A 20,252-nucleotide genomic window follows, 5' to 3' on the forward strand; every position below is an offset into this window, starting at 1 on the left:
ACAAGGGGCGCATTCCCCCACTGGCAACCTTCTGTGGGGCCACGTGTCAGGAGTGGGCAGGGCTGGAAGCCATAGTACATGACATTAGAGTGAAAAATGGGCACAGCAATGGATGGAATGATTACATTATATATAGTATGCTATATCAAAGGCCAAAGTTTTCTACACACATGGGGACAAAAATCTCTCCATCCTGGCAAGTAAGAGGCATTATGATGGCTCTTGAGAAGAGTGTGGGCAATGAATGTGGCCTTATCAGCTGTGCAAACTAATGGTGGCCATTGTGAATTAAATCCTATGTTACATCTGGACTATGGAGACTAGGACCAGGGGTTTTTTTCAGGCAGAACTCAGCAGAACTCGTTTCAGCACCTCTCAGGTGACCACCATTGCATTATAAGGGGAGATGTTCATGGTGAGTTCCAGCACCTCTTTTTCTAGAAAAATAGCACTGACTAAGACTGCTAATGTAGTTCTCCCAGTTCCCAGAGCCATTTGGATGAGCCATGTGACTCTCCCACGTCTTCTAAACTACACAACACACACACACACACACACACACACACACACACGTTACAACTATCTGCTAGCAGCACTCGCAGCCACTGTGAAATGTCCTTAATTGGGAAGAGAAGCTATTTTTATTCAGACCAGACAGTAAATTCTCTCTGGCTTGGTGTTCTTTTTGCAAACACTTTTCAAACTCAAATACTGGAGAAACACTCTGAGTAGGGGGAGGAGATGATGCTTTTATGAATGACAGAGCATCCTTCCCCTCCTTTAATTAGAGGTTCAGAGCACTCACATCTCACACCTCTGACATCTGCAGCAACTCCTACAGCATTAGAAGAGAAGACCAGATTTGACACTTCCAAGGTTGTTGCCGTCATCATCTCTCTCTCTCTCTCTCTCTCTCTCTCTCTCTCTTTCTCTCTCTCTCTCCCCCCCTATACAAAGAAAGAAAACTCAAGCAAATAAAAATGCCAACCCTCTTTTACAAATCGGGACAAGTATGGGTCAGCCTCTGAAATAATAGGAGTTTCTCTCAAACTTGGCGCAAGTATTAACTCTGCAGATGTACAGTAATGAGCAGAGGGACAGGCAAATGTATGATATAAAATGATGCATTGCTCGTATACATTTTTATGCAAGCTAAGAGAGCATCATAAAGATGAAACCCTAGGCAAGTGTCATAAAATCGACCCCGTGCTTCTCTGATACCTTGCTGACCCTACTTAACAAGCAAAGGGAAATTTCTGTCACTTCTCTTAAGCTTCCCACTCCTTTTCTTTTTGCTGTTAAAGCTTTGAACAGTTGCATTTGCTAACGTGTGTGTTCCAAGCATGCAGGGGGTTAGCAGGCGTTTATGAACTGCAGCAGGATGGCCTTGCAATCCACACCATGTTCAAAATCTTTTATCCTGTAGCGGGCGGCATGTTGGGGTTGTCGTGCTCACCTGCTCTCCTGAAAGCTGAGTCACTGCTGCTTACCAGGAGGGAGAGATGGTGGGTAGGTTGGCGCAGTGCAAATGTACTGGCAGAGCTGATCCAGTGCTCCTGCCAATACATTTGCACTGTGTCGACCTCCCTGCTGCCTCAATCCCTCTCCCTGTACCTCCTAAATAAGTAGCAGAAACACAGCTATCAGGAGGTCAGGTGTGACAACTTCATGCCACACACTATGGCTTCTATCTCATGAAAGAGGTTCACATTTCAGCATGAGTGTTCCAGACAGATGTTTTTTACTGCCCTCATTCAAGGCTACAGCTGTTCCCCTACTTCATATCTGAATCACTGTCAAAGTCGTAGATATTTGCATATGTATGTATGCATGCATGCATGAGAATTTGTAAAGGTAGAATTGGTATCATTCACTGTCAGTGAAAGTTAGAGATTGCTAACTAGAAAAGGTGGGACTCACTAGCAATAAAATTAATTGAGTAGAGCAAAATCATAAAAATTAAAGCAGACACAGGAATAGCAATCAAGAACAGAATAAAAACAATAGCATCCATGGAGCAGTTTAAAAAGTAGCACCAGAAAAAACTCCCATGAAAATGTCACTTGGGGATATGGAGCATCACTCCAGGCAGCAGGCAGACTCATAAGGGTGGAGAACATCTATCTATCTATCCATCCATCCATCCACACAAACATACACTTCCTTAATTCATCTGCACTTTTTGTGGAACTTTATTGATTATACAATACAGAAGGCAGACTCATCCATGTGGAGGATGTCTGTTTGGGTATCTGTCCATTCATAAAAACAAACAAACACAGTACTTCTTCAATTCTTCACTATCTGCAGAAGATACAACTTACTGGTTGCTTACTGTTCCCTTCTTAGGTTCCCACACTACATCTCTCCCCCACCGCCAGCAAATTTGATCAAATTTGTGTCATATTGCCTTATGATGACAATTGCATAAATTCAGCATTACTTTTCAAAGAATGAAATGGAACTTGTAATTCTGAGAGGATGAAGGATATATCTGGGAACATACGTCAGGAGGTCCTACACACGAGTAGGAGTCCAGCAAAGGCACATGCCTGACTGGCATGTTATCAATCTCCCTCCTGGTCGGTTGTTCGGGAGATTCAAAATCTTTCTGCAGCCTGAACATCACAGCGGCTGATACCAAGAGGCATCAGCACAATTCAGGATCAGCGTACAGACTTAGTAGCGCAGCAATTTGACTAAACTACGTTTATTTACATATATACACTTGGAGCATCGTAACTCAGCTCCATCCTCTTCAGCATCAGACAGCAAAGAGAGAGAACAAAGGACAAAAGTCCTACATCACGGAAAAACAGTAATATAAACATCCTGTCTCCGTCACTTCCCACAATGTGGAATGAAAACATATAGCGTCATGTGATATAAACAATCCCATGACTGCAACACGGGAGAAGAATCCTAACAACATAGGCAAAGGGATTGAGATGAAATGAAATGTGACAAGATATAGCCCTAATTTGGGCACAGTGCTAAACTATGGTTTAGCGTTCTGTCAATGAGCTTGTATGAGCCTTGGACTTATGCATTCCTCCCCTCTCGGATGCAGCTGTGAGGAGGAGATTGAAAATGGCCACAAGAGCTTCCAGTTAGCCATGTTTTAGCATTTCATTTGAATTGAAACAAGTCAGTTACATAAGCCAAAGTTTGAAGGTGTCTTGCTAGCCAAGACTAACCACAAGAAGAAACAACAACAAACCATAGATAAAAATGACAACAGAATCTTCCAACCTCCTCTCCTCCTCTTGGCTTTGAGGTTGGCTCAGCTCATTCATTCCAATAACGATAAGCCAGAATTTATCACTATGTCTGAATGAGGCCACAGTCTAAAAGCACTTAAAGCTATTCTTGTAGCTTCAGCGGAAGGAATGCAGAGATACTTTATGCAATATCTCTGCTAGTTTTAGGGCTACTCCACCAATTACTAATGAGTGGCCTCTGCTCGTGATCTCAGTGTTGCCATGTGTTTTAGGTGAAAGATGAAACTTTTAATAAAGAGGAGAAGTTATTTAGAAATTTGGAAAAGACCGTCAAACTCTGCGTGAAGAATATTTCGGTGTCTCTACAGCACCTGAAGGTGAGTGTTAACAGCACAACTAAAAAAAAGTTGCAGCACAACTAAAAAAAAGAATCCATTTGCTACTTGCATGTTGCAAGCGAATATTAGCTGCTTCTGAATGAGTGTGAAACTTGAATCCACTGGATGAGATGTTTTAAATCAAAAGACCAGGATGAAATCTCAAGTTGCATAATGATATGAAGGTTATGCCTCAATTAGTGCGACTCCTGGCAAAAGCTTTTAGGGTTATATTAGTCCAAGGCGTGGGTGGCTCCAGGTCGCTCTGTATGCTGCTTGACAACAGCTCCCATTGTCAATGACTGTTGGCCATGCTGTTTGGGGCGGATGAGAAGTGGACATCTGCGGGGGCCGCAAGTTCCTAATCCTTGGTCAAAGGCCTGGTGCAGAATAAGATGGTGGCTTGCAGGGTGGTGTGAGCACAGGGGAAAACTAAAACACTTCCTGGATCAACTAGGAAATATGGCAAATCTAAACTATCTGCAGGGATAGTTTCCTGCTTGGGTAGAACTTTTCACATGAGATCCTCTGAAACGTACTATCCATTGGTGCACCTCATTCTGTTTTAAGTATATATCAAGTCAAACGGACTTCTAGCTTCCTTAAGTGGGGATGTAATCCACTGAAACACATGCTAGCATTGGAGGGGAATGCAGAATGCTTTGGACATGGGTGGGGAACCTCCAGATCTTGCTGGGCTACAATTCCTATCATCTCTGACCATTGGCCACACTGGCCAGATGGGAGTTGCAGTCCATTAACATCTGGATGGGCCACAAATTGCCCAACCTTGACCTAGCCGTTTCATTTCCTTCACGTGCATCCTCTTCCATTTGTGTGCACACCTGAGCACGCATATCTTTCGCCCATTTCATCATTTCCATCGTTTCCAGGAGTCTACGCTTCTAGCTGCACAGAATGTAACCGAACTTCAAGATTTTCTGCACGAGAAAGAAGATGAGGAAAGTGGCTCTTCAAACATCTTGATTAATGCTGAAAAGCCCAGCGAACGATATGTACGTTCTTGAAAGATATTGGTTTCAAACAAAAGATAAGGGATAGGGAGTTTAAGGAAGTTTGCTGCTGCTGCAACAAAGCCAGCAGAGGGTGTTGGTTTTTTTTTTTAACCCAGCTCCCTGAAGCCCTGATTTATTGCAAATAAAAAACCTAGCCTTCCACAATGAGGAGGAAGGAAGATGTCAGCCCTAGCTAGTCATTACTGGCATGAAGGGACAAAATGAGTAAAAAAAGGGGTTGCCACATGGTTCCTTCCAGCTTTCCACATGTTCAGGGAAAGTGACTGCAGCACAAAGGCCTCTGTACTTGTTTAGGCAACCAACACAATCAAGAGCCAAGGGTTCTAAATTCAGGGTAAATGCGTTGATAGCCTTACAACAGTTTTCTGGAATCACATTGCGTCACAAACAGATGTGGCGTGAGTAGTTCTTGTGTTGGATCAGGGCTATATCCTGTGATTAATTCCGTCCTCATTCCTCGGGCACATATTTATTTATAGATTTCTATGCCCCTCCCCACTCTTTCACTCCAAAATTGGGAGGTTTACAAAAATACAGTAATTTGAAAAACATAATACATAGCCAACGGAAACATTACAATAATTATTGCACGTTACATAATTAGCATCTTCATTAAAAAGCGACTTAACCCATCAGTTCCTAAAATGCATTTATTTGCCTTATTGCCCTTATATCCCACCTTTTCCTGAAAGGAGGTCCAGGTACATTGTTCTCCCCATCCTCATTTAATCCCCACAACAAAAACCCTTTGAGGTAGGTTAGCCTGAGAAGCCCAAGGTCGCCCAGCGAGCTTCATGGCCGAGTGGGGATTCGATCCATGCCCTTCCAGGTACAAGTCTGACACTCTAATCAAACCAAAGGAATGATAGAAGGTTGGGGTGAGACGTACTTCAGAGGGAAGACCATTCTGGGGATATGTAACTGGTGGAGAAGGAGAAATGTTAGCTTTAAAGGAGGAGAGGTGGGTGGTGAAGATTTATTTGTTGTCTCTCTTGCCCTACCTGTGCACATCTAGGCGGAGCAAGTAGAGAAGATGGTTTTGGTCCCCCTGTCAGCGTTGCAGGCCCTCTTCCCAGGCCCTCAGAAGCTCATCCAGAAGCGCTATGACAAACTGCTGGATTATAATAGCTACCACCAAAAGGCGGCAGGAGAGGAGATGGATTTGGCCAGGAAAGAATACGAGGCTCTCAATGCCCAGCTGGTGGAAGAACTCCAGGCGTTTAACCGGGCAGCAAAGCAAATCGTGACCAACTGCCTGTGTTGCCTCGTCACTCTCCTGCGGGGGATGATGTCATCAGCTCTTCAATCCTATTCCACGGGGGAATCCCTCACATCGGTAAGCCGGCTGTAGATACACCGGTATGCTCACATTGAGATGATTACAATTAAGGTGGCCTGTATCCTATGCACCTTTGAAATCTTATTTAAAAAACCAAAAGCCTATGAGAATTGCATTCGACAAATAATATGAACTTGGGTCATCATGCTCACACCATACACTTCATGCACATTTAAAGCACTTGGCTTCCCTCAAAGAATCCTGGGAACTGTAGTTTATCTCCGACGGAGCTACATTTCCCAGCAGACTGCATGAGATTAGGGCAAGGGCCACCTCCAATTCTGTGATTTTATGATGGGGTTGGCATATTTCAAAAAGTGAAAAGCTGGACACAAATGTTTTGAGCTTTTGGGGGCGGGGAGGCAAAGTTGTTGATTTTTTAAAAGGAAAATTGTCAAAAAATCAATGCTTCAGATATGGGCTGCCATACGCCTGGGTTTCCCCATACATTTTTGCCGCTTTTCAAACATTTTTGATGGACAAAGCTATGCCCGGGCGTACGGCAGCCCTATTTTATGAGCCAGTTCACCCGCAACACTAAGACACACCATGGTTTAGTGTGAACCTTCAGATGTCTGGGTTCCTGGAGAGAATATTGTGGCTGCTTTGTTCCTCTGGTCCTGCTGCTACTGTGAACCAAGGCACAGTTTGGTTTAGTCCGATGTCCAAACCTAGGCTTGTGGTTTCTCTCTCTCCAGATAAACAACCAGCTTGGTTTCTCCCATGACTTGCCACTCGGGGTTTGAAGTTGTCTGATCTGGATGATACCAGAGCAAAAAAATCACTGTGGTTAGGGTATCACTATCCAGACTTAATCCTGGATATAGTACGGCTGCAGTCCGATGCTCATTGATTTGGAATTAAGCCCTGTTGAACTCAATTAAACAGATATGGGGCTGGGCTGCCTGGGTTATTAAATGATTCTGTGCTTGGGCAGTTTTGCCTTCTCCACTGTCCCAGAAAATCACATGCTTCTTAGCATATTATTTGGTTTCCTGTAGTGCGGTTCTGCCAGTGTGTGAAGAGCGCCCTCTAGCGCCCTCTGGTTCAACCAGGTTTTGTGTCACCTGGTTGGATGTTGTTTCCCTTTAATTGACTCAGCATTGTTGCTAGGTAATAAGTGCTTTTCAATGTGTATGTATTAAAATGAGTTTAATATGTGCAACTGAGCAGCGGTGGGAAGTGTAGTGCTCCTTTCATGTGCAGTGGCATGATGGAAGGAAAATGAAAACAGCAAAAGAAATATTTATTTGGGCGAGAGAGTGTCCTAATGGATACCGCTGCTCCTCAAACACACGCATGCAAGATAATGAGGGTGTGGGGACGTCACACTAAACTGTAGTTTAGCTTAATGAGCACAATCTCTCTCCTGATTCGCGCCCTCCCTCCCCTCTCTCATTTTCTAGCATGGCTGCAAGGAGGAGTTTAGAAGGTTCTGCTTCCACTTGTGATTAACCACAGTTTGTTGTGTCAGTCAATCTTGGGAAGCTCCGGTTAATCTTAGCCTTGACAAGTTTCTAAAAACTTGTTTCTGCAAACTGTGGTTTACAAAGCTGGTTTGTTTAAAGTAACCACAGTTAAGACTTAACACTAGGCACCCCCAAACTTTGGCCCTCCAGATGTTTTGGACTACAAATCCCATCTTCTCCGACCACTGGTCCTGTTAGCTAGGGATCATGTGAATTGTAGGCCAAAACATCTGGAGGGCTGCAGTTTGGGGATGCCTGCTTAACACAGTTCTGGGTTTATAGAACATACCAGGCTATGGTTAAAAGCAGAAATGAAAGATCCCAATTAGCCAAGGGGGGAGAGGGAAGCATGGAAGCTTTTGAGGTAGGCTTATTCATATCTTGCTAAACTAGGCATGGGGAACCTATGGCCCTTCAGATGTAATTGAATTCCAACTCCTGTTGTCCTTAAACATTGACCATGCTGGGCCAGGGCTGGTGGGAATTGGAGGCCAACAGCATCCAGAAGTTCGTAGGTTCCTCACCCCTATGCTCAAGGGATAGCTAGATATATAATAAAGCATATCATCTAGATTAGGGTGGTCTTTTTCTACCCTTGGGAGAAGATAGCTCAGTTGGTAATCTCAGGGTGATTGGTTCATGCCCCATGTTGGGCAAAAGATTCATTCATTGCAGGGTGTTGGACTAGATGGGGCCTCCTGGTCCCTTACAACTCTACAATTCTATGATTCTATGTGTTGTTCGCATCAAAAATTCAGCATTGTGTCTGCAGAAAGTCAAGGGGTACAACAGGAAAGGCTTTCCCTGTTGAGCATCTGCCAGAAGCCCCACCAGGGGGGAAAGCAGTGACGCTGTTTTAAGCCTGCCAAATGAGAAACAGCATTATGTGTGTGTGTATATATATGTGTGTGTGTGTGTGTCTATGTGTGTACACACACACACACACCGATCCATCACAGCTTGTGACTAATCATGTAAACTTGAACCTCTTTTGAACTTACAGCTGTCGTCTCCAAGCATCAGCGAAGTTCAGCACCAGGTGCTCGAAGACATACACAGTCTGAATTTTGTCAAAGAAAACAACAGCATAAATTTCATTGAGAGAAAGCTGAGCTTTGAAAAAAAGAAGCCAATCCCTGTTCAGGTTTGTACCGTAGCATACATTTGACAGGAGTCCCCGTTGGAAGTTTGGGAACTAGGAAAAGCAAAATGCAGGGCAGAGAAGTAAATGTATAGAAATCATATTTTTATTTCCAATTGAATCTACTGAAAGCTAAATGTCTTTAGCTTCCCTTCCAACCCTATTCCTTCACCCATGCACTGTTAAGGCCCCAATCCTACTATGCATTTTTACCTGGGAGTAAGTCCCGTTTGAGTTGTTACAAACTGGGCTGCATGTCAGTTTCAACTGTCTTAACTTTGGGTTGTTCTGCTGTCTACTTTCAATACATGAATATGTACACTTTATCTGTTAAATCAGCAGTCATTTGCTTTGGAAAGAAAATACTAATCTTGCTTATAAACTTGATATATGAGTCTTGGATAGTGCATGGCAAGAATGGGAAAGTTGTAGTCCTTCAGACAATGTTGGACTCCTGTTTCCATCAATGCCAGCCAACATGTCCAATGGCAACAGAAGATCGGAGTTGTAGTCCAAAGATATGGGCAAGGACATGGATCCCCCATTCCTGATGTATAGAGTCAAGAGCTCAAAAGGACCTGGCTTGTGGTTCAGGATTTGCACTTAGTGCTCACTGAAATCCATGGGACTTGAAATCTATGGGTCATGACTAACATGTCCCATTGATTTACATGTGGTGTAAGTTCATCTTAGTCTGGATCCAAAGTTTCGTTGAGTTTTAACAGGACTTAACTTCCAGGAGGTATGCATAGCAGTAAAGGGCAGGATTCAGCTAACAAAGCCCTGCACAAGGTTTTCTGCTTGCACAACAAATAACCACTTGGGGAAATTGTTGTTGTGTTGTCGTTGTTGGCACTCAAGAGACAATGGAGTGCGCCTTCAGGAGGGAAGTCAAATTGCTCTGTTAGCATCACCAAAGTGACCTCCCTGGGGTGCATGCAGGGCCTGGGCTGCCCAGACAACAAGACCCCTCTCTCAGCCTCGCTGATGTGGTCCAAAGGAAAGCAGATAAATACGGCTTGGGGGAGTAGCTGGCATTAATCAGGGGAAAGGCACAAGGATCAGGTGTTAATCCCTCTTTTCCGAAGGATCACGCTCCCAATCTGAATTGGGTATCTCTCCATTTTTAACATTGGACAGGGGGCAGAAATGCATGTGATCTCTCTTATTGCACCTAGTCTGGTCCAGAACTCCAAAAAAGTGCGCCTAGCAATACATCCCTCTGAAATCAAACGGCACCCTGTGCCATTCCTTTCCGGAACACGCTTGACATTTCATTCCACAGCCCTTGGCAATGCCATTGTCATAAGCTCCTCTTCGATTTGTGCATATTCAGTCTGCAGACACGTTTCCCACTAAACATCTGTATAGCAATTCTAATCTTCCGATGTATTTTTTTTATTACACAGGAAACCTTTTAAATGCCTTTCATAGTGGTGGCAGGTGATTTTATGATTTTAAGAGGTGCTCGAATTTAGACGTGTCTAGTGCACAATGTCCCCAAGAGCTGTGTAGAAGTCCTGCTTGTCCTATATCAGTAACTTCCCATTCCATATCTAAAACAGCATAATCCCTGGATTACTGGTTTCTCAAGCCTTGGGATGTTACACGTCCCTGTCACTTTTGTGCGGGGTGACTTCAAAATGCTTCCCGTTAATTGACACCGACACTGATAAGTGCATTAAGACGGGAGGCGAAGGCAAATTTCCTCTACATGACTATTCATAGAGGACTAATCTTACAGCCGTCAAGGTAAAATGCGCAGGTACCTCAGACTACCTGCCATGTACAATAAGCCTCTGTTCACTGCAGCAATTTGTACGCAGCTTTACCCTGTGTATTTAATGCCATGGCACTGCAATCTGCCCAATAGTTCATGGTTAACAATAAGCCCAGCAGCCAATTTCCACAAAAACCCTACTTACACGAGCAGTTTACTCACATAGGCAGCGTGAGATCAGGCCCATTTTCTATGAAATGACAAATCACTGTGTGCGAGCAGTTATTTTCCCAGGTCAGTGGAAATGAGCGTGAAACTAGGCGTGATGTTAAAGTGTACTTAAATATATATATATTGAATAGCATTCCCTTGGGGGGAGCTGATAACCAGCGGGGGTTGGAGCAGGTGAGGAAGGGAAGTTTAACCCTTTCTTCCCGTGCTACCAATGGAGGGTTTCAGCCCTGTGAAAATAGCTTCAAATGAGTGGTTTTTTTGGTCAGGACTTTGGGAAAGAACCAAACCATCTTCCACATGTGCTGCGTCCTTTTAATTATCAACACACCCAGTCGCCACTATCTGCATTTTTTAAAGAAGCATGTGTGTTAAATACAAAGGGGTATTGAATGCTATCTGTGGTTGGGCATGACTCTGTTACCAGGATTCAAATACCTATTCAGATACTAAATTTAGATACTTATTGACTCAGTGTTAAAACCGTGTTTATGGAAGACAATCTTACTGGGCTACGAGTGATCGCCAAAGAAGAAGAAGAGATACTGAATAATACCGACTTGCCTTTAGAGTGTGGTGGGGATTGATTGGGAAAGTGAATGAGACAGAGATTGTCATATATGGTGGAGAAAAGAGCAGCGGGAATGTTTATATACCCTGAATATGCTTTCCTATGGCATTGCAATTGAAAGTATGTCTCAAAGCTGGATTTTGTTTTGTTTCCAGCCTGAATTTCCACGGCAGACTGAAAGCCACAGGTCTGTGATACTCTCCACATACAACTCAGACTTGCTGTACCAAGCCAAGCGCAAATGCAACGCCACTCAGGAGTTTGATATGGATCTCTACGAAGGAGAATTGGTGGCTGTCGTGGAACGAAAGGATCCTTTCGGAAGTACTGGCAGATGGCTTGTCGACACTGGAAGTAAGTCCTCAGGCACATTCATCACAATATTGGATGTCCTTTGGCTGTGATGGTTATTAAATATGGACGCAACAGCCCTGTGATTTCAGCTTCCACGTTGTGCCACCGTGAGTTCTCGCAGGGGTTGCGAGTAGTATTCTAACCTGCCCTGTGAGCAGGTCATGGCTCACATCACAAGTACCTAACCTAGCTTGAGTGACATTATCCTGAGTAAAAATTTGGCGCTGCTGGTGCAAAGCAAAGCAACTTCCAACATGATGGAGTTTACAGAAACACATAAGCTGTTCTTAATTTATATTCTATCCTGCTTGCACTGGGTTACTGAATTGCAGAATTCTGGTCTTTAACTTGCAGTATATATTTTAAGGAAGTTTTATATATATACTGCTTCGTGTTTTAAATAAAATCTTTACAACATCCTAAAAATATCCCAGACTGAAGTCAAATGCAAAAGAAAATAGAAAATTAAAATGCACATTTTATAGTAGCACGGATAACATAACTAAATAAGTTATCTAAGATATCCTCTTCAACATCAATGCAAGCTAAAACGACTGACGTATTGGGTGCCATAACAACTATTAGCAGATCCAAAATACAAAAATACAACAGACGCAACCAGCGTCACCCACAAAGTAGGCAAACAGGTAGCAGCTACATTCCCACCTCAGCAGCTATCTGTCCTACTTACATGGAATAAGCCTAAGGCATCACCCACAATATTTCCTCCTTCATCTCCAAAGGGTAAAGCAACAAAAAAGGAGGTGTTACTCTTGCCCTCTTCATGACCCCAAAGGGCCAAACTCCTTTTTTTTGGTTACCCCTTCCGTGTCACCCAACCCAGAGTTGCCTGCCACAACACAGCAGCACTAGTTGTGAGACTAGGGGCCTCCAATGGCTTCTGCCCAGCCTCACTGGGGGGATTATGGACCAGACTAGGTACAATGAGAACATGGTGGGTAACAGGAACCAAGTGGTCTCCCCACTGCTTCCATACTCCTTATTGGTGGCAAGCCTTTCTTTGCTTTTTATGAAGGGCAGGAGGACTGGGGAGCAGGGAAGCGCATCCTATTTTCTTTCAATTTTCCTCCTCCCTCCATAGTTTCGAAAGGGTACGTTTACTCCTCCTTCCTGAAGCCCTACAATCCAGCGAAGGCACAAAAGGAGGCTTCAGATGCCAGTTTCTGCGACGGCGACTTTGATAACATCAGCCTTTTTGTCTCCGTGAGGCAAGTGGATGACGGCAGCACAAAACCCGCAGGGCAGCACAAGAGAAGCGGAAGCGGCTCTTCCTACAATAGCCTGTGTGAAAAGGCAGCTATTAACGGGACAGAGGTGGATTGCTTCTACGGAGTGGACGACCAAGACGTAAGCATCGTGAGTTCACCTTCATTCCCCTCCTCCTTGTAGCTGCTTGCTCACCTGTTCTCCCCAGGTGTGTGAGCAGCAAGGAGAGGACACACAAATGAGTAGTGGCAAGGAGGTGGGTCCCCTCAGAGAATCTTTGGAAGGGGTGTGGCTTGGTGGAAGAGTATCCACCTCATATGCAGAAGGTCCCAGGTTCAATCCCTGGCATCGCCAGCTCAGACTAGAGAGAGCCCCGTCTAAAACAGAGAGAGCAGCAGCTGCCAGTCAGTGTGAATAATGCTAAGCTAGACAGTGTAAGCCAGTTTGTCCTACTTTGCCCAAACCTGTCCAAAAGTCATACAATCCTAGAATGCAGAGAGTCCAACCACCTGCAATGCAGGGATGTTAACTAAAGCATCCATGACAGATGGCCACCCAACCTCTGCTTAAAAGCCTCCAAAGAAGGAGAGTACACAACCTCCTGAGGGAGACCACTGTCGAACAGCTCTTACTGTCAGGAAGTTTTTCTCAGATGTCCCTTGCTGTGGTGAGATGAAGAGCATGTCAAATGAAGCTTTAGATTTGAAGAGGATTGTGTCAAACTTAGCAGTGGCCCGTAGGAAATATTCTAAAGTTGTGAAGTGGTGCTTCCGGAAATTGTGAGGCCCTGTCATGCTGCCCAGTGTCTGAACTAGGAACTCTGAGGCCTGAGGCTGCCCACCTGGATTCAAGAATCAGAGCTGGAAGTGACCTTGAATATCATCTAGTTCAACGCACTGCACTGCAGGAATATGCAGCTGTCCCATATGGGGGATCAAACCTGCAACTTTGGCACCACGCTCTAGCCAACTGAGCTATCCAGCTGATAGCACAGGATAGGTGCCACCCTGGTCTCATTTGGGAGGACGGACAGGCTAGAAATGTAATCAGCAAATAAGGAAAATAAGAAGTTCCCTCTTGCCTGCTGTTGGCCTTTCTGCATCAAGGGTAGTCAGTGGGGTGCCCTCCAGATGTTATCCATTCTGCCGGGGGCTGATGGGACATTCAATATTTGTAGTGCGGCAACATCTGGATGACATCACATTGGCTGCCCCTGGTTTGCAAACTCGCTTGTGTTCATAGGAGTGCTGCATATCATCATAGCACGTAAAAGTTGCTTATATCCCTGCTTTCTGACAGGAGACATTACCAGCCATACCTGTGGCCTTCTGCATGCCAAGCAGATGCTCTCCCACAGACCTGCCACCTTTCCCATTGGTGGTGTATACATACCATACATTTAAAGCACATGGCTTTCCTCAGAGGATCCTGAGAACTGCAGTCCAATCCTCACAGCACCCTAATAAATGACAGTCCCTGAGATTCTTTGGGGGGAGCTATGTGCTTTTAATGTGTGTATGTAGCCATCGTATGCTGAAAGAGCAGCTAGGACCGAAAAGACATTTTCTCTCTTGTTTCTCCCTCTCAGACATTTTATGCAGTTCATGCATTTCAAGCAAGGAGCCACCAGGAGCTCAGCCTTCAAGAGTACCAGCGAGTTCGGATCCTTCGTTTTTCCGACCTGAGCGGCAATAAGGAATGGTGGTTAGCGGAAGCGAAAGGACAAAAGGGATACGTGCCAGCAAATTATCTTGGGAAGATGACTTACGCGTAAGCATCAGAAACACTTACGGCACCTAATTCTCTGAAACGTCAGAGGCAAAAGTCTTCCGTTTTGCTCCGGTCTACTCAAAAGTTCATTGGTAAATCAAGAGCTGAAGAACTTATGAAGGAGATATTTAAAAACAAAGAAGAAACTGTTTCCAGTCATTGTCCTGAATTGCTTGCATCCTTTCACTTTGCCACACTGCTTTTGTTGGAATCTCCCCTGGTGTATGGAGAGCCAGTGTGGCATCATGGTTAGAATGTCTGACTAAGACTTGGAGAGATAAAGGTAAAGGGCCCCTGACCATTAGATCCAGTCGTGTCTGACTCTGGGGTTTCGGCACTCATCTCACTCTATAGGCCGAGGGAGCCGGCGTTTGTCCGCAGACAGCTTCCAGGTCATGTGGCCAGCATGACAAAGCTGCTTCTGGCGAACCAGAGCAGCACACGGAAACGCCGTTTACCTTCCCGCCGGAGCGGTCCCTATTTATCTACTTGCACTTTTGATGTGCTTTCGAACTGCTAGGTGGGCAGGAGCTGGGACCGATAAACGGGAGCTCACCCTGTTGCAGGGATTCAAACCGCCGACCTTCTGATCAGCAAGCCCTAGACTCTGTGGTTTAACCCACAGTGCCACCTGGGTCCCCCAGGGTTCAAATACCCAGTTGGCCATGAAGCTCATTGAGCGTCCTTGGGCCAGTCACTGCCTTTCAGCCAAATCTACCTCAAAGGGTTGTTGTGCATCAGGGCTGGCTCAGACACAGGTCAGCACTCAAGCGCAGAGACGAGTTTAATTCTTCATTCAAGAAAACCGCAAACAAGGCAGAGAAGCTTCAAGGCAGGGCCAGCTTCCATAGCACAGTTGCCAGGACCAGAGGCGTAGCAAGGTCAGGTGGCACCCAGGGCGGGATTTTTTTTGTCACACCCCCATCGATGGCTTGGGGTAGTCTTGGGAGTCGCAGGCAGGCAGTGTGCCGAATGTCACCCACGGGCCCGCCTACGACTCCCAAGCCTCCCCCGAGCTGTCAAAATGAAGGCAAAGCGGCTCAGCTCCCCCCCTTCCCTCAATGGCTCAGGGTAGACTTGGAAGTCACAGGCAGGTGGCACGCCAAATGTTACCCCCCCCTCAGTGATGACACCTGGAGTGGGCTGCCCCCCACCCCCCTTCCTACGCCTCTGGCCAGGACAGACAGTTCCTGCTTCCCCCCCCCCCTCCTCTGGAGGTTGCCCATGTAGATGTAAACCATGGCGAGAGGGAATTCTTGCTCATTGTTCAGCCATAGTTCTTTGTGTCCTTGGAGATAAGCGGGGACGGCAACCTAACACAGTAGAGCAGGCAATCTCCCAGAGAGTTTCAAGTGCTGAGTCTGAACTGCTTTCTGCCCTTGGCTCTTCCCTCTCGCTTAAGCCTGTTGCTTCTTCAGTGGCCCACCATTCTCCCCCCCCCACCTTCATCTTCTGACCTGTTCTTAGTGTTGCCGTCCTGTGCTCTGACCCTTCCTCTCTAGGGGGTACACAAGCTGGTACTTCTCTCCATTTCTCGTCACCCAGCTAGTCCTTGAGGTTGTGGGGATTAAATTAGGTGGTAAAGAACATAACATATGCCACCTTGTGCTCCTTGGAGAAAAAGGTGGGATATAAATGCAATAAATTACTAATAATAATAGTAATAATTTATTATTTATACCCCGCCCATCAGGCCAGGTTCCCCCAGCCACTCTGGGCGGTTTCCAACAAAATATTAAAATACAGAAATCCATCAAACATTAAAAGCTTCCCTAAACAGGGCTGCCTTAAGATGCCTTCTAAAGGTCTGATAATTGTTGTTCTCTTTGACCTCTGGTGGGAGGGTATTCCACAGGGTGGGTGCCACTACCGAGAAGGCCCTATGCCTGGTTCCCTGTAACTTGGCTTCTCGTAGCGAGGGAACCGCCAGAAGGCCCTGCTAAATAAATAATCATTTATGTCACATCCACATACGAGCAAGCACCGTGATTTGAGGTTATTGGAGTCAACAACTCTGTCTTCCCCAGCCTGCTCTCATCCTAGCTGGGGCTGGTGGGAGAGCACTAGGCTGGTGAAGATTGCACTAACTCACATATGAGGTTCACCAGGGGTCCTTGGCCAATAGTATTTCTCAGCCTAACCTGGATAAGGGGAACTTGTTGCACTCCAGGTGTAGCTGATCTACAACTCCCAAGATCCATGACAATTGACTGTAATGGTTGGGGCTAATAGGAGTTTAACTCCAAAAATATCTGAAGGGCCGCAGGTCCCCAATCCCTGGCCTAGCGCATCCCCCAGAGTTGTCTTGCAATCTCCCAGAAATGGTTAAAATCCAAGGAGATGAAGCTTGGTGCGGGGGGGGGGATCCCCACCAAAAATTATGTCTTCTTCACTAGCTTGATTCTGATGGTTTGCCGCAAGTTGCTTACTGCATTCCAAGTAGACATTTCAAAAATTTAGCTAGGGGTGGCGTAGAAGTAGCACATGCTCTTTTTATCTCTGAAATAAAAGTAAAATGTACAAACTAAAATTATGAAGTTCCCTCACCTATACCTGTGATTCTTGCCGGAGAAGTAACCAGTGCCACGTTCCTATGTGAACTTAGCTGGGAGAAAGTACCATTGAACACCATGGGACTTACCTCTGAGTAGACATACCTAGGACTTTCTGTACAGCTGGAAATCTAAACACACCTAATGGAGGGAGTAAGTGCCATTGAATGTATACTTGCTAAGTAAATGTGCTCAGGATTGGGCCATAAACATCTGTAGTGCCCTTTTTAATGTGCCTGCAACAGGGCAGAGGAGAAGTATTCCAGACATTTAGTGCATGGCACCAATTTGATTGCCTTGTGATAAGTAGGAATACATTGGGCCCCTAAAAGAGTTCCAGATTTGGGCTTTTAAAAAAATATTATTTTTTACTAAGTCTGTCTGTAGCCTCTCAACACACATGGAAGGCTGCCCTGGGCAAAGTCTATCATGCACTTAAGCATTTGCAGTTTCTATAATAAACAGAATGCTCACACCAATGTTTTCGCAGTGACAGTAAAAGTCAGCAGGCTAGAAAACAAACATGGCTTTGTAAATAATGCTACCTGTCTTTCAAATTGAGAAATGGGGGTGGAATGAAGTATCTGCTTAATGCTGTCCAGCTTTTCTGAATCTTAATGGGAATTATGAAGCTTAAAAGCCCTATGTGTTTAAGTTGACTACCCTTATCTGTTGCACTGTCTTTTGTTTATATACTAAATGGTTCGTAATGAAGAAAGCATTCCTTTGCTGAAAGGCTCCCTGCACCATTTATGGTATGCTCTACATTTCAAAATGGGATAAAGCAGTTTCCCCTTCCTCCAGCAGTAGCTGAACGGTGTGCAAAGGGCTGAACTCACATACTGATGAAGCTTTGGAGGCCAAGAAGGAACAACTGGGACGATGATTTGATATTATTTTAATTGTATTTATCGGGTGTGGTTTTTTTTAAAGACTCTGAAAGGGTATAATAAATGTTATCTGTGACAAAGAGTTATTTTCAGGATTTCATTTTTGAAGTGTTGAAATATGATATTTAAAGTCTCTAGTTTCCAGGCACTTGCCATATTAAAAATGTTTAGCTCAAGCCGGAAATAAAGATCCACAAGCCATTTAATGTGCCTTACCTACTGGGTGTCAAATTAAGGAGGAATGAAGGACAGTTGTTTCAGCTAGATTTGTTAAAGATGCGCAAGGAATTCTATTCCAACTCAATTTCATTCACGTAGAATCGTAAGGAGTTGGTTGCCAACCATTGACAATGGAGTCTAGAATGTGTTCATGTTTCAAGTATTCACTCTTATGATGGGCTTGCATGGTACATATCATATAGTGTACCTAGTTGAACATATTTGTTATAAAAGCAGATGAATTCAGCACATAACTCAGCTGATTCAGCATGTAGACTCTTTGGGGATTCCTGTGCTATAAGCCAGGGGTCAGCAAGGCTTACCTTGCCTGGGCCGGTTCACTGCCGCGGAGCCCCCTGTGGGCTGGATCGCGGGAGTGCAATTTCCGTCATCTGCGCAGACGCGATTTCCAGCACCGTGGAGACGAGTCCCCGCACCGCCCTGGTTTAGTGCAGCGCGCGGGGACTCACTGAGCGGGAGGCTCGGTTCAGGGGCAGCTCGTGGGCCTGCAAAACGACTGCCGTGGGCTGCTTGTGGCCCATGGGCCTTTGGTTGCCGACCCCTGCTAGGCAGTAGTATAGAAGGACAAATTCTGTTACATTGTTTCATCACCACCGCAAATTACATATGGAAAAACAAAGTTTGTCTTTCTATGCAATTTAAATGCAGAGGAGCTGTCTGAGTCTGGATCTGGCAACCCTAAGTAATAGCATCAACAGCCTAAATAACTGGGATCATGGGCAATCTGAACTGTGGTCATGTCTGAAGTGTAACTGTATTTTAGTTTATTCTGGAGGATCAAGACTCAAATTAACTGAACAATTGGGAGCCTCATTCAGCTGAATAGGAGCAAAGCTAAAGAAAAAAATCCTGCAGTTGAAAGGTGCTTGTGCAGCAATTGCTAATGGAATGTATTGTGTGAAGCATTATTCATTTCAATCAGAGCTGATTGCCATCAAAATATTGTTATGGATATTCACGTCTGTCTTTGGTAAACCAATGTCTGCATAAACACCTTCTTACTCCGATGGCACACAAAGAATCTAGGCCAAACACTATCTGTACTTATTCCTTTCACGAATGTTTATATTATTTATATTACCAAATTTTTGTGATCTCAATTATAATCCTAAAGAATGCCTTTGCATTCAAAAGTGTTCATCAAAACACAAATGGAAAGCTTAGCTCCTTCTACAGCAAATATTATTGGGACAAAGCCTGTATGACTAGAGATTTATTACTGTGAATTTAAACTACAGCAATGTCCGTGACTCAGAGTAATACGGTATTTGCTTTTAATAAAATGTATTTTTACAAATATTTGTTGTCTAAATGCATGCTGTGTTGTGATTATCTTAGGTGATCATTTTGTTGCAAATCATGGATCTTGACATGTGTCATCATAAAACAAAAAACAGGTTTCAATACTTTATGACAGCAGTCATTCGCATGCATTTTTACTGCTATTAAAGGACAGGACCTTTAAAAAACAAAGTACACCTCTTTTCATTCTTGTGCTTGCTCCTCTTACACAGCTGCTGACTTGTACTTGGGCAAGCATCTTATTCCATTTTCTCTACAAATCTGAAAAACTTTTATTTTCCTCATCTTAAAATAAAGTTATTTAGCAGGTGATGATGCCTGCCTGCCCGCCCAATGGTTACTTGACGCTCTCTCAATCTCAACCCCCTTGTACTCTATAGCAGGCATCCCCAAACTTCGGCCCTCCAGATGTTTTGGACTACAATTCCCATCTTCCCCGACCACTGGTCCTGTTAGCCAGGGATCATGGGAGTTGGAGGGCCGCAGTTTGGGGATGCCTGCTCTATAGGATGCCTCAACACTTCAGAGGAGGTAAAGGATGCTCATGGGAGGGGGCTGCATAAGTGAGGAGGGAAGGCAAGTCCTAATGTGAAAGCCGCATCATTGGGTGCGAGTGTAGCCCACCATTTAAATAAATCTCAATCAGTACATAACTGCCTATGCAATTTGAGATGTTCACAAAAATGGAAGGCTTGTTGTTGCATGGTGAAAATCACCAAAAATGTGTGGAAAGCTGGCATTAAGATAGCTCCTCCCCTCCTATATGTACTCCTCTCAAAGGAATTATAGAGAAAAGTGTTAAGTCACATGT

General features: G+C 44.7%; 1 protein-coding gene across 2 annotated transcripts in view; it reads left to right on the forward strand.

Moving 5' to 3' along the window:
- ARHGEF38 (Rho guanine nucleotide exchange factor 38) overlaps positions 1–19,908 on the forward strand; it is a 53,980-nt gene extending 34,072 nt beyond the window's left edge. The window contains exons 8-14 of one of the 2 annotated variants that reach the window (XM_035112853.2): positions 3,494–3,598; positions 4,492–4,614; positions 5,651–5,971; positions 8,447–8,587; positions 11,262–11,460; positions 12,563–12,837; positions 14,276–19,908. In XM_035112853.2, coding sequence (XP_034968744.1) covers positions 3,494–3,598; positions 4,492–4,614; positions 5,651–5,971; positions 8,447–8,587; positions 11,262–11,460; positions 12,563–12,837; positions 14,276–14,461 — 1,350 coding nt within the window. In that variant the 3' untranslated portion in view covers positions 14,462–19,908. The remainder of the gene's footprint in view (positions 1–3,493; positions 3,599–4,491; positions 4,615–5,650; positions 5,972–8,446; positions 8,588–11,261; positions 11,461–12,562; positions 12,838–14,275) is intronic. The other variant, XM_035112854.2, reaches the window with a different exon arrangement.
- Positions 19,909–20,252: the final 344 nt, after the last annotated feature.

This window comes from Zootoca vivipara, chromosome 9 (genome assembly GCF_963506605.1).
Source record: "Zootoca vivipara chromosome 9, rZooViv1.1, whole genome shotgun sequence".
In the NCBI taxonomy this organism is placed as follows: Eukaryota; Metazoa; Chordata; class Lepidosauria; order Squamata; family Lacertidae; genus Zootoca; species Zootoca vivipara.